The 14497-nt window shown below is 45.6% G+C and overlaps 1 protein-coding gene and 1 long non-coding RNA gene across 2 annotated transcripts in view; one reads left to right on the top strand and one right to left on the bottom strand.

Annotated features, from left to right (window-relative positions):
• Positions 1 to 894: 894 nt before the first annotated feature.
• CYP1B1 (cytochrome P450 family 1 subfamily B member 1) lies at positions 895 to 10523 on the bottom strand. The gene is made up of 3 exons (XM_027113352.1): positions 9171 to 10523; positions 7550 to 8593; positions 895 to 4692 (listed from the first exon to the last, which is right to left on the bottom strand). Exons 2-3 carry the CDS (start codon positions 8590 to 8592, stop codon positions 4104 to 4106), a joined length of 1632 nt encoding a protein of 543 aa, XP_026969153.1. The 5' UTR covers position 8593; positions 9171 to 10523; the 3' UTR covers positions 895 to 4103.
• LOC113623830 (uncharacterized) overlaps positions 8515 to 14497 on the top strand; it is a 20603-nt gene continuing 14620 nt past the window's right edge. The window contains exon 1 of the long non-coding RNA XR_003434089.1: positions 8515 to 8626. This is a non-coding gene — a long non-coding RNA (uncharacterized LOC113623830). The remainder of the gene's footprint in view (positions 8627 to 14497) is intronic.

The following is a 14497-nucleotide window of genomic DNA, read 5'->3' as shown; positions in this document are numbered from 1 at the left end:
AATACTCTCATCCATTCTATTTTATTGGACATTAACGGCACTTATTAATTAAGGCACACGTCCCTTACAAAATGAATGAATAAATGTTTACCAACCAAATTAAAAACAAAAGCTTTCCTGTCAAAAGAAAAAAAATGAATGAATGAAATACTCAAGGAAAAGGACTGGTGTGCTGCTGAGGGGGAAGAATATGTCCTGCATTTTTTAGAAGAAGCAGAACTATAAGGTCAGAATCTTAAAATCTCAATCTATTCAATCTCTCAAAATTAGAAATTAATTGCCACTTTGCCAGGTGTTTGCCACTGAGATTTAACTTCTGAGTTGGTTCTTATAAATTCAAAAATGTTACCACTTATAATGTGGAATCTAAAAAATAAAACAAGTGAATGTACATAACAAAACAGAAACAGACTCACAGATACAGAGAACAAACTAGTGGTTACCAGTGGGGAGAAGGAAGGGGGGAAGGGCAAAATAGGGGTTGGGGATTAAGAGGTACAAACTACTATGTATAAAATAAATAAGCTACAAGGATATATTGTACAACACAGGGAATATAGCTATTATTTTGTAATAACTTTAAATGGAGGATAATCTATAAAAATATTGAATCTATGTACTACGCTGTACACCTAAAACTAATATAATATTGTAAGCCAACTGTATTTCAATTTTAAAAAATAAGGAGAAATCAAGAATTTGGTAGGAGACTGGATGTCGAAAGCCTATTTAAAAGAAAGAGGCAAGCTGCCTAAAATGTAGAATGGCCAAAGAAAATATTTACAATGCAACATTTTAAGTCAAGCACTTACAAATAGTAGTTGAAATAAATAAATGCATTAGACTGTATTTGGACTGTATTTGCTATAACGTAAAGTAAAACTTCCTAACAAGATTATGAAAGTGATTTTTATTATTTTGGTAATGGTGTCCTATTACAGGTAATTACAGGTGTAGAATTTTTTAAATTTGGCATATCGAACAGTAAAAGCCACATATTAATGCTGTGTCCCCCAAATCTATTTCAGTTACAACTATGTATTACAGTTGCTATGTACAGATGGAAAGCATACATGATAAAATACAGAAACAAGAAAAGGTTAAATAAGAAGCTCTCCTTGAATTTTAAACATCTACTAAAGTATACCTTTGTATTACAAAGTTGTGTCATAGCTAAAAAACATACAAATTAATACATAATGCTGTGCAACTATTTGATCTAATATAGATGTGATATGAAAATATTAAGGCCATAATAGCATTTCACAGGTAAAGGCTAAGTTCTGAGACATGAAAGCTTTTAGATAATCCACAAAACAAACCTGAGACATCTTCCTCTTGTTTTGGAAAAAAAGCAGTTTCCTTACAAAGTCAAAGCTTTAATATATAAATGAAGCATTTAATAAACAATATACTTTAACTATTGTAATAACCTGGATTAGATGTTCTGAGTAAAATGGTGACCAGCAAGTACATTCTTTCTCTGGCAGAAATAATATTAGATTTTCTGATCAAGCTAGTAACCTGATTACGGTAGCCCCCGAATTTGGTTATTTTTGTTTGTTTGTTTTTGGTTTTGCTTTCCTTCCTTTAACTGGGTTACAAACATATTAAATAAACCAGGAAATCTCCCACCTTACTTTCTTCTACCTCAGCCCACTGCCGAAAGTGCCAGATGAACCGAGCCTACGGACCTAAACACCGGCTACAGCACATCTGGACCCGGTTGACTTAAGCAGGCATCCAGATTGGTACATGATTCCTTTTGCTGCCACACCATCTCTCAGAGTAAGCAGGCTAGGGCAGCGCCAGATTACTGTCTCAGCCCTGCAGGGGGTGGGGTGCAGGGAAGGGTGGGTAACAATGTTTTGAAATAGCCAGTACCCCCCAAATTGAAATGTATTGGGTAAGCCTGATTTCCACAGTTGACTTTAGTGCCTTTAAAAATACTGGCACAGTGTTTTCATATTCAAGAGGTACAGCTGTGAGATTTTATTAATTAAAATTATATCAAATTTTTATTAATAAAAATTCCAAATTATAAAATAGAGTTGCTATGTTGTAGATTTTTAAAAATCTACTTGGGATTCAACACTGGCACGTGGAACATCTTTCTTCTAAATACTCATACTTCAGACTAATTAATTTTGAAGGAGTAGGAGAATGTCTAACCATCTTTCTTCCTTTTCTTTTTATTTTCCACTCCTTTCTCTTACCAGACCCCACAACCATCATACACTCCTCCCTTTATAATTTTGATAAAAAGTCTCCTAAAAGCTTAATGAAATGTAACAAGCAGTAAGCTTTTAGGACACTGCACAACTTCTTTTGGACGTTTGCGAGCAAAAGACTTAAAACTCCAAACTTCACTTTGTACATTGTTAATCTTCCATCACTTTTTAAAAAAGGTTTTCAGGTTATTTACATAAACTGAACATACAGATTTTGTTCAAGCTTTATGTTTTCACAGTTACCAAAGTGACTGCTCGCTGGGTTGGCCATCTTAAATAGCACAACTGATCTGACTGGCTCCACTGAAATGCAATGCAATCCTCCAAACAATCTCCCAAGACTGATTCTGACTTTCCAAAACACAAACACCAATGCTATTTTTTGAAAATCATTTAAAAGAGAAACTAGGTCCATTATAATGGGAATTCCCCCCTGTTATTTAATAAAGAACATGCAGATAATTCATTGCATTTTTTCATTATTCCCCAGGCAGACACAGCTTCGATCTCTCTGCCTTTCACAGGCTAATGGTCAGATTTCCAGTAACTTCCTAGAACTCAATAATCAGAATGGCTTTAAAATAAAATTAAAATTTAAGCACGTCAAGAGTTTGGAATTAAAACCTATTAACTAGATCAATTTCAAAAAAGATTCTGTATTGTGAATATAATTTTAATAAGCATGTTGTAAAGTGATAAGGAACACATCTTGCAGATCTAATTTTGAGATTTTTCATTCAAATTTTGGATGAGAGAAGAGACTTTGCTTCAACTTGCTTTCCATGATGTCAAAAACAGTTGATTTAATCAAGTTCATACCATGTATTTGGACCAAAATTGGTTAAATTAGTTGTACTTTTCTATTTGCTGTGACATTATAAAAGACACTTTTCAACCCTTTCTTGACCAAAATAATTAATACTGTTTAATAATAAAATAACTAATACATATTGCTTCTGAATAATTATGTAATATATGTACCCATATTGAACACTACTTGGTGACTTTTTAACCTATGAGATTTACTGAAGTCAGTACATTACAATCACACAACTTAAAGCTTAGCTAAGCTGGTAACTTTTTTTTCTCATGATTGAAATTCTGTACTTTGGCAACCAAGAGCAGTATGACTTCAGCTTGGAATTTTTTACAATTTACACTTTAAAATTCATGAAATCACTGAAACCCACTAAATCAACTGCTATCAATTTCTTTCCAAGCAAATAACTTTATGACTCATCCAGAAAAGTAACAGGAAGCCCATCAGTTGGCAAAAAGATAAATCCATCCATAGATATTAGAGCCTAACCAAGCTATTTTATTGGAAAGGTGAGAAGGGAATTTCTGGTCTTTACTTTTTCCCTTATCACCCCAAATCACATGTCTTACACTGAAATTATTTGCCTTTGCATATTCAACAGTATTTCCTGAAACTTTGCTTAATACGGTTTTCGATGGAGCAGACTTCAGCACATCCATCTTGGATCCCACCCGACAAGGCATGGTTACTAATATGCCTCTTTATTAGGTAGTTCTGTATCTATGCACATGTGTGTTTTAACTCCAAAGAATGCTCCCTCAAGAAATTATGATTACCAACATTCAATATATGTATAAAAATTCTTTGGGTCCTTTAATTCTTTGACTCAAAATAGCTCCTGGAGCTCCTACACAGCCCACTGCTCATGAGATGCCATTCTGAGGACATGTGTACAAAGCACATCATCTGCGGGTCAGTTGGTTTATGCTCATTTTAGAGGCTAATTGAGAAAGTGGCACAGAGGAGCTAGGAAAAAGAAAAGCAAACCTTAATTTTACTCTCCATCCCCCAAGACTTGTGTACTTATAAAATTTCTGCTTGCCTCTGGCTTCTCACTGGCAGTCTTCCTCAGCTTGTAACTTCTGGACAGCACTATCAAGGAGCTCCATGGACTCTCTGAGAGTGACATTGATTTTAAATGACTTGGGTTTAATGGTCAGGCCGTAATTAAAATCCATTTTCGAAGGCTCGTCTGGATTGGCCCTGAAATTGCACTCATGAGCTAGGATGGAGATGAAGAGAAACAGCTGCGTCTTGGAAATCTCTTCCCCGATGCACCGCCGTTTGCCCACTGAAAAAATCATCACACTGCTGGCCAGGTCTTTATCGATGAAGCCATCCTTGTCCAAGAATCGGGCTGGATCAAAGTCTTCTGGGTTAGACCATTTCACTGGGTCATGATTCACGGACCACTGGTTAACAAAAACCACCGTGTCCTTGGGGATGTGGTAGCCCAAGACAGAAGCGTTGGCCGTGGTGGCGTGAGGAATGGTGACGGGCACAAAGCTGGAGAAGCGCATGGCTTCATAAAGGAAGGCCATGACGTAGGGCAGGTGCGGTTGGTCGTCCAGGCAGGGCAGCCGGTCCCTACCCACCACTTGATCCAGTTCTGCCTGTACCCGAGCCTGCACTTCCGGATACCTGTTTGGTTTTTAATGCAGAGAGAGAAAATAAGTCAGGAACACTAATTCTTCTTTCATGTAGAAAGCCCATTACAATTTATTTTAATACCACTCTTCTTTAAACTGGCTATCTGAATCAGAAACTGAATTAAGATTTCCAGCCAAAAAAAAAAATCTAAAATGGTTTCCTAATTTATCACTGCATTACAGGATGGAGTTTGTTATATTTCCTGTAATAAGTCTCCCATGGCTCAAGCTCTCGTTCCCATCGTAAGTCAAAAAAAGGTCTAAGTTTTCTCAGCCTGAAAAAGCACAACAATGGATAAGGTCGACTTCTCCATGGGGCACAGCAGGGACAGTGCCTAGGACCCACAGCACTTTTGAGGGACTCATGAAAATTCATTTCTTATCAGAAGAAAATAAACTTTTAGGTCAACGAGAATGTTTCAATATATAATTTTAATATATTAATCTTTATACCAATGTAGTCATAAAATTTAATTTAAAAAATTTTTATTGAGTAAGATGTCTACAAAGGCAAAAGCCCCGGGGTCCACAAAAATTAAAATGTAACCCTCAAAGTGAGTTCTTCTTTTCTCCTCATCTCCCTAGACAATTCCAGCAGACACACTGTTCTCATTTTATACAAAGATAATTGGTATCCCGAGAGATAAAGCTGCATATCTTCTAAATTTAAAAGCAAATCCCCAATGTTCACGAGATTACGGTACAGATTGTAATACTTATTCACTGTTGCCAATAAAACTAGTACAATCCTTTCGGAAAACAAAGCAAGATCTATAAGGGTAACTCCTCCCCACCCTTTTAAAACCCAGTGATCTAGAAATGTGTTTTCAGGAAATAACTTAGCAGGTACAAAAACATAACCACAATAGCTGAAATTTTAAAAATGCAATCAACATTAAAACACAAGAAATGATTGTACATAACAATCCGTTACTATGGCAAAATGTTATGGAGCCATAAAAAATTACTAAAATCAAGTTTAAAAGACAGGGAAATGTCCACTACAGTGAGTGGAAATGTCAGAAGTCAAAACATTTGTAAATAATTCTTGCGAATCTGAAAAAAAAATTAAGCACACATGTGGTGAAATTATGGGTGATTTTAAAAATCGCTTCTTTAGCTTCATACTTCAGGGGTCTGCAAACTTTTTCATAAAGGGCCAGATAGTATATATTTTAGGGTTTGTGGATCAAACCCTCTGCCTCCCAACTATCCAACTCTGCCTTGTGCTGTAGTGTGAAAGCGGCCATAGACCACACAAGAATGGATGGGCATAGCTGTATTTCCATAAGACTTACATACAAAAACAGGTAATGTAATTTGCCAACCCCTGTCGTATTTTTTCACTAAAAAGAAGAAAAAAGGACTCATTAGCTATACCGAATTGAAAGTGATCCCAAAATTGTTTTACTTCTTTTTGCTGCCCAATTGGGGTACCCGGAGAACGATTTACAATTCGGTTTCTAGTGAAAAAAAGAAAGGCTGTTTCAAAAGATAACATGCTTATCTGGGGATGCAAAGGACTTATTGATCCCATTCTGGAATTGTCTTCTTCCTGACCTGTTATTATTGACTTCTCTTTATTCGATTTCTGCCCCTCCCCCATATGTGTTTCCATGATATTAATACTGAAAAGTGATTTTAAATATAACCAAAAAAAAGAAAGAAAGAAAAAAAAGAAGAAGGATTTGTGAAAAGCAGTTGTACAGTACATAAGGAAATATAGGATTCTAATGCAGTGGATTCTAACAACAAAAGAAGTTGTTTTTACCTTCCAGTTTCTAGGGGCCAGCAAATTCAGCTTCTCCTATCGCTTTCCTGTGCGCCAAGAAATTGCACAACCAGGATTTCTGGTCTCTCAAGGCAATCAAGAGTTGCCTTGAATGAGACATTTACCCCTGGGGTAAGGTTGCCAGATAAAATGCAGGCTGCCCAGTTAGACATGAATTTCAGATAAACAGCGACTAATCTTTTAATATAACTATGTCCTATGTAAATTTTTTTTATTTGCTCAATCTGGGGATACCGGGGACCTGTTTAATTCGTGCGTGTACAAATTTAGCAGAGGTCCGCGACTGGGGTCCAACTAACCGAGCCGAGCCCAAGGATCCTAGAGGGCTGCAGGTGCCTCCCGGATACCCAGTTTGCCTTTCTAGATGCCGCTCTGCGCTCGGTACAGTTACTGCTTCTCCCATTCTTTACACTGACACTTCTAGCGCGGCGGGTTTAGAAACCCAGCACAATCCGCTGGTTTCTGGCCGCTTTCCCGAAGTTTCGGATTAGCAGTCCGTGAGGCCCGACCGCCAATCGGTACCTTTGCCGGTGTACAAAGCCCTGACGAGAGATTGGCTTTTGGCTCCAGGGCCGGGCGGCTTCCGATCCGCGCTGAAGACTGGCCGAGCCGATTAGGCTGCTGTGTTTATTTAACTTTTTTTTTTTTTTTTTTTTACTGCGCTGCCCTTTCCTTCGGAACCGTTCCAAATTTGCTTCTCCTGTGCCAGTGCGGGAGATCGGGGATGATCAGCGGGCACTGAAAAACAACTCTTGCTTTTCCAAGGAGTTTCACACAAATTTGCCCCCCCTCGGAGCGGGTAGCGACAAGATCAGAGATGCGGAGCCATCCGGGCGCCGCTGGGTGGGGCGGGCGTGCGCGCGCGCCCATCTTGGCCAGCACCGCGCCTTCCTGAGTCGCGCTTTCCGGACGCGGTCTCAAATTTGGGAGGTTGGGACCTGGAGCGAAACCCCAAACCCTCCCTGCGCGCTAGTCGCGACCTTAGCATATTCTAATTCCATTCTGCCTTTTACAGAGGAGGGGAGGAAGGCCATCCCAAGCCTCCTGGAGGCTTTACCTGGTGAAGAAGACGAGCAGCCACTGCAGCGCGGTGGAGAGAGTATCCTGGCTGGCGCCGAAGATGTCTGTGACGGTGGCCGGCACGTACTCTTCGTCCAGCCGCGCGCCGCCGTCGCCAGAGCCCGCGGCAGCTTCCTTTCCTGCCGAGAGCATGAAGGCGTCCATCATGTCGCGGGGAGCGGCCCCGGGCCGAAGGCTTTCACGGTGCCTCAGGAACTTGTCTAGGACGAAGCTGCTGAAGTTGCGATTGAGCGTCTCGAATTCACGGAAGGCAGTGCGCACAGGGTTGGGGAAGCGCTGCAGCCAGGGCAGCACGTCCACCAGGCTGCCCGCGCCCACCGTGCGCCCGAACTCCTCGTTGTGGCTGAGCAGCTCTCGGAACTCGGCGTCGTCGTGGCTGTAGCGGCAGCCGAAGCACACGGCGCTCATGACGTTGGCCACGGCCACCACGGTCAGCGGCCGCGGGTCGAGAAAGGCGCCGCCCGCGCTGCCGCGCACCAGCAGCTCCACCAACTCCCGCGCCTCGCCCAGCACGTGGCCCTCGAGCACCCGGCGGCCGCGCGGCTGGCGCGTGGAGAAGGCTCGCATCGTGCTGTACGCCGCGCGCCGCTGCGCCTTCCAGCTCTCCGAATACTGGCCGAAAGCCAGGCTGCGGCCACCAGACACCACGCGGAAAGAGGCGAAGGGCGGCCGGTCGGCGAACGCGGCGCCCTGCTGCACCAGGGCTTGGCGGATGGCGCGCTCGCCGTTCAGCACCACCACCGGGCAGCTGCCCAGGCGGATCTGGAAGACGTCGCCGTAGCGCCGCGCCAGGCGTGCGAACGAGACGTGAGGCGCCGGGCCCATTGACGCCGCATTTCCGATCAGCGGCCAAGCGAAGGGACCCGGGGGCGCGGACCCCGGCTGCCGCCGCCGCTGCCTCAACAGCCACTGGCCCACGTGCACCGCGGCCAGTACCGAGAGCAGCAACAGGAGCATGGTCTGCTGGGCCGACAGAGGGATAGGCGGCAGATGATCGTCCGGGCTGAGGCTGGTGGCCATGCTGGGAAGAGAAGGGCGAAGGCGTGACACTCAGGTAGGCAGAGAAAGGGGCGGGCGCCCTACGCCCCTACCCCCGGCCTCGGGCTACCGTGCACTGTTGGGTAGGGAGGGGGTCGTGCGTAGGTCAGGTCAGGGCTAGCTCACTGGAGACGCCGCTGAAGACGCCTCTTGCCATTCTAAACCCATTCCCCAAAAAAGAAGGGAAGGGTCGTGTTTCTACCTCTCTGTGACCCAGACTCCCCCCGACCCCGCCCCAGCCGCGTAACGGTTCCTGCAATTCAAGGCCTTGATGCCTTTTCTCTCGGGGAAGGACGCTCAAGCCAGCGAGAGGGAAGGGAGGTCGTACGCTCGGGGCGTGGAGGCGCTCCCACCGAGAGCGCAGGGAGGTGCTTAGGCTGTGTCCCGGGGAAACTGTGCGGCCTCGATCTGGGGTGACTGCGAGGAAGAGTGCATCAAGGCTGTGGCGCTCAGTTCCCTCTAAGTGCCTACCACCCCGGCCCCTGCGCCCCCCGTCACCCCTGATCTGCGAGAACCCATCACAAGAGGCCGCAGTAAGGCGGCTCCGCTGACAGACTGACCTGCAAGGCGGCGCGGTTTCCAGCAGCGCCAGACGGCCGGCTCCGAGGACGGATTGGGGCCTTTGTGGGATTCAAGACCGCAACCTAAGTGTCTCCAGGAAGTCGGAGGCCCGCCCTAGACACCTGTTGCCAGGTCTGGGAACTTTAGCGCCCACTCTGGAGTCTCTAGGCGTCGTCAGAGCCGGAGGCGCTTGGATTGGGATGGGGGCGGAGAAAGGTGTCTTCTTTGCAGAGCCCCGCTGCACCTGGGCCTCGGCAAAGTCAGGGTTTTCTCAGGGCGTGGGGATTGAGACTGCGGGTCGATGAACAGAGTCAATTCCCAGCCCCCACGCCCCCCGCACGACTCTGACAGCTGGCGTCGCACAGGCGTGGCCCGTTTGCACAGTCACTCGGGAGAGTCAAAACGCGCCATCCCGCTTCTCTCTTTTTTAAGGTCTGTGTTGGGGAGGAGGCAGCGGGACCTGACGGGGGCGGGGCTTGCGGGGGGCGGGGCGCGCCGGGACAGTCCAAGCCTCTCGGACTACAGCTTGGGTCGCCGCGCGCGCGGGTAGTCACGCGAGGCGGCCCCGGAGCGCCCCGACGGCCTTGGCGCAGTAGCTGGCGGCTTTCCTGGAAGCAGCGGTGTGAACTTTTCGTTTGCCGAAAAACCACTCTTCCTCGCAGTCACCCCAGATCGAGGCCGCACAGTTTCCCCGGTGCCTGAGCACCTCCCTGCGCTCTCGGTGGGAGTGCCTCCACGCCCCGAGGGTACGACCTCCCTTCCCTCTCGGTGGCTTGAGCGTCCTTCCCCGAGAGAAAACCTCTCGAGATCCTTGGGCGCCAGAACCGGGAAAGGAAACCTGTCAGTTTGGAAAAGCAAGTTCGGTTGTGGTAGCGGTTTGCCTTACTGCATCCCGAATTGTTTTATTTTTATTTTAACGTTCTCGCAAGCAAATCGGCCGGTCATGTCAGTTTTGACATGACCGCGGCGAGATCGAGAATCCCTGAAGGACGCCGCTCCCCCGCCCCGGGGCCCAGAGTGTCCTTGGCACACAAAGGCCAGCCAGCGCTGGCGCACCGCAGCTGGCCCCAAGGTTTCCCTCGTAGAAACTCCTCCAGGTGGCGCCGCCCACTGGAGAGCGCGGGGCAACGCTGGCCGCGTCGGAGGCCCTGGCGCCCGGCGGGGGAGCCAAGCTGGGACGAACACTGGAGAGAGGAGGGGAGGGAGGGCACTCTGAAGATTCCTGGAGGGAGGAGGCGAGGGGTGGGGGGTAGAAGAGGAGGAGGCCAATCTCCGCGCGCCTGCGAACTTTATTGGGTTGAAAAATCTCTTCTGCTGTCGCCTCCCCCTTGCGTGCGGAGCTGTGCCTTGCGTGCGCCGCTTCTGGAAAGTCGGCTCCACTCATGTCCCTCGGCGCTTCTCACGGCACCTGACACGCCGAGGCAGCGGCGGGGGCGGCGGCCGAGGGCGGGGCGCGGACCGCCACCACCCTCCGCGGCGCACGCACAGCCGCGCCCGCCCGGGCCCCCACCCGAAGGCCGGATCTGGGCTCGCGTTGCTCTCGGAGTGGGGACTCTCTTGTCAAAGGGGAAGCCCAAGGCGCTTGGGCCGCGGTAGCTTCCCCGGCCGCGGCGCCCTTTCCAGTCGGCTAGTACAAAGTATTTTAAAGACCCGGGAGAGAAATGGTCTTTTCTCCAAGGTTGGGGAACGGACGAGCCCGGAGAAAGGGTGGGTTGTATAGTAGTTACCCAGGTAGGAAGTGTACTTCCGAGCCTCCGGGGTTATCAAGTGTAAGTAAAGAAGTTGGGCGTTTACCACGTAACAGCCCTGCGCTTTTTGAGCTTTACCGGCGCTGCGAATCTCTATTGTTTCCCGGTTTACAGTTGAGGAAACGGGTTCAGAGAGATTATATGACTTACCCAAGATCACACGCACTATAGTAATACATTTACAGTCAAACGATATAATCTTAAATGATTTCTCTTTCCAAGTAAATGATTGAAATGCTTGCATGGGCAAAGTGGGGCGGTTTTCTACCGTCCCACCCTCCCTCCAGCTAGCTAGTAAGAAGTGGAGCCAGAATTTGAACCCACGAAGTCGCACTCCAGATCGATCATACAAGTTTACGTGGAAGGAAATCCTCAGATAAAAGGCACAAATGCCTTCTCTCCTACCCGCCTTAAAAAAAAAAAAAATCAGCTGGGCAGATTTTTTTAATAGTTTCTGGGGTGTTTTGTTTTGTTTTGTTTTACAGAATAGAGGATTCTGAGGATCCTAAAGAAATAGTATGCTAACCTTCTGCAGGTAAATTGGTTTTGAATGAGGGAGGCCTGCTTCATAGCTGACTTTGGAATAACTGGTTAAATTTTAAAGAAAAATAAAGGGGCATCTTAAGAGTCTGACTTATTGAAAGGTTGAAGCCAACATTAAAATATCTTATCTGATAAGAAAATGACTTTTTGTAAAATTCTCCATTCAGTAGCTTTTGAGAGGTTCTCTGGAAATGATTTTACACTTCATGATGGGGTACTCAGTTCCGTAAGGAAGTTAGTTTTTGAGCAACTGAGTAAATAAGCATTGGTTTCCCAGGGCTGTGCTGGCATATATAACCTTTGAAATGAATTTTGTAGCAACCTTACAATATCCAGCTTTAGTATGACCTTTGTCTAATCATTCAAGACTGTCACAATGTATCAGTCTCTTACTAGACTTCAGTAGACAAGAACTGTGTATGGGCTAATGCCAATTTTGAGCTATCGACATTCCTGAAAGCTTTTATCACAGTATCTCTACCAGAGTCAGACGGATGGCGGTGCTTTTAAACCAAGTAAATTTCTATCTTAAAAAGTACAAACAAAGCTGTTCCTAAGATCTCCTGTTTAATTCCTGAATAATGTCATATAGTTTTTAGTAAACTAGATGCATACCTTTCTGCCACAGCAAATAGTTCAAGCAAACCCTCCTCCAAGCCATAATGCCTTGGGCTCAGCACTTGTAGGACATGCCTTCAAAAGACAGAGGAACCAGTTGGGCAAATGCTGTCAGAAAGATAGACCTTACCAATTATGACAAGCCGAAGCCAAAATGACTGGCTATCGTAACGCCGGGCCTCAGGTGTAGACTTCTGTTAGAGGGTCCATCTGGTACCTGATGAAAACGCAGGGTAAATCCAAAGCGGCCTGTGGGTATCCCTGATCCAGCTCATGGTGGAGCCCTCACTCTAGTGAAAATCCACACCAGGCTTTTAAGTTATCTCAGTTCCTCAACCAAAGCCAGTGGCTGAGGCCTAGGGATCTCCTTTCAGTCAACAACACACAATATGGGGATTTTGCCTTCCCAAAACTCAAATTTGAATTGTTTGGTACAAATAACTTTCAAAAGAACAGCTAAGCTAGAGAGATAGTTCAAAGCAGAGGTTTAAAATACCCTGTATTGTATTGATTCCACAGAACAGAAATCCAGCTGAAGCTTGTTTAAGCAGGACAGGAATGCACTGGCTCATGTGCAGGGAAGGATAATGGTGGTACCTCACAGGATGGAAGGACTTGGGGCTGCTCGCCCCACTGTCTAGTATGCTGGTCTCTGTTTGAGCTTCGTTCCAGATACTCTCTTCATGTAGCGGGAAAGCTGGTCATGGGCAGCCTCAAATTAACCACCCCAAGAGAAAGAGAATATGTCTCTTTCAAGGTCATGACCCAGGCCACTGGAAGAACTCTGTTGTTCCAGGTTGGCATCAGGCCACCCTTGTGGCCAAAGGGCTAGTTCTGTCTTCAGAAAAGGAGAGATGGGGGTGGGGGGAACATGCTAGGAAACCAAAGATAACAGTACCCTCAGTCCTCATGCGTCCCACTTCTGTCCATCAGTCCCTTTTGGGTCAGTCCCAAAATAATAATAAATGAGCACATGAGACAGGTACCTTGTGCCTGGAACCCGTAGCCAAGAAAGCTCAGCCTTATGGGTTTCCTTCATGGGATTTCTCTCTAGCATAATCCCTGTGTCGATTTTATGGCTAAGCAATGTGCTCTACCGTGGAGTAGAAGCAGCAGTCTCTGGCAAGTGTGACATGTGGGATGGGCAAGAATCAGCAATCAGACACGTGCTAGGAGGCAGAGAGACAGGAAGAAGGAGACACACCAAGTGGCTGCAGTGACTAAGGACATGGCAGAGGGGAGAGCTGTGGATACTGCACAGCTCCAGTATCCTAGAGCTTAAATATGTGAAGGGGAATTGAGAGGACAGAGGAGTTGATACCAAAACCCTGTGATCCAGCTGACTTGCTTCTGCATCCTTCTTCCTGGTAATACACAGGCTGAGAACCACAGAGCTAAAAATACATCTTATTTCATCTCATCTAAGCAGCTATCATTTATAGGATGCACCATTATTTTCTGTACTACTGTAAAGGCTACAGGACTGCCAATTGTAATTACACCATTTGTTGTAAGACGTATTTTGATTTCAGACACGTTAAAATGGGTTTTTTTAAAGTGTGTTTTAGAGTCAACAAAGCACAATGCATGTGAGCAACGATCCTCTGGATTCTCTGCCTTTGTATTAAGCCATGGTGGCCCTGAGGTTTCTCAGATGGGGTAGTCCCAGGAGCGTGACCTTCCAAAGCCATCTCCCCTGCCTTTTATATTATTTGATATGGATAATTGATGTTTTCTCAATCCTATGTAAAGTGTGGGTAGAAGTAGCTTTGGAAGATTTTGCTAATTTTATCAACCTAAATATTGGGTTGGCCAAAAAGTTCGTTCTGGTTTTTCCATAATCTTATGGGAAAAAAACAGACTTTTTGGCCAACCCAATAAATCTAAGAAGAAGATAGGCTCTTGCTAATTCAGTGTAGCTTAAGACAAGTTTCTTAGCCCTCCTCCCCTTCCAACCTGATTGCCCCATGAAGCTCTTTCCGTATAGTCTGGTATTAGTGAAAGCCACAAAGCTATACTGTATTATTGTAGTTTCCCACCAAAATACTTTCACGTGTATTTATTAGAAGTAAAGGGGCATCAGTGTCTGCAGTGTACTTTCAAATGGTTCAAGGAAAAAAGACAAAGTGGGGGTAGGGAGAGAGAAGAAAATGATAAAGCAAACGTGGTAAAATGTTCATAATTGGAGAAGTTGGGTAAATGAAAGTTCTTTGTGACGTTCTTGCAACTTGTCTGTAAGTCTGAAACTATATCAAAATTAAAGTTACTACAAATAACAAAATAAGAACGTAAGAAAGAAATATCTTCATAACATGATGATCTTTCATTATCCTTTTACTGAGAGTCTCTTAGAAGAAAGGACCATGAAAAGAATCTGGATTGCTATGTCGTTCAATGTCCCCACGATATGTTGCTGT

Source organism: Aethalodelphis obliquidens, unplaced genomic scaffold (genome assembly GCF_003676395.1).
Source record: "Aethalodelphis obliquidens isolate GAN/ISIS:26980383/991018 unplaced genomic scaffold, ASM367639v1 scaffold12, whole genome shotgun sequence".
NCBI classification, from domain to species: Eukaryota; Metazoa; Chordata; class Mammalia; order Artiodactyla; family Delphinidae; genus Aethalodelphis; species Aethalodelphis obliquidens.
The sequence above is the reverse complement of the archived record's forward strand: the minus strand, read 5'-3'. Positions and strand labels throughout refer to the sequence as shown.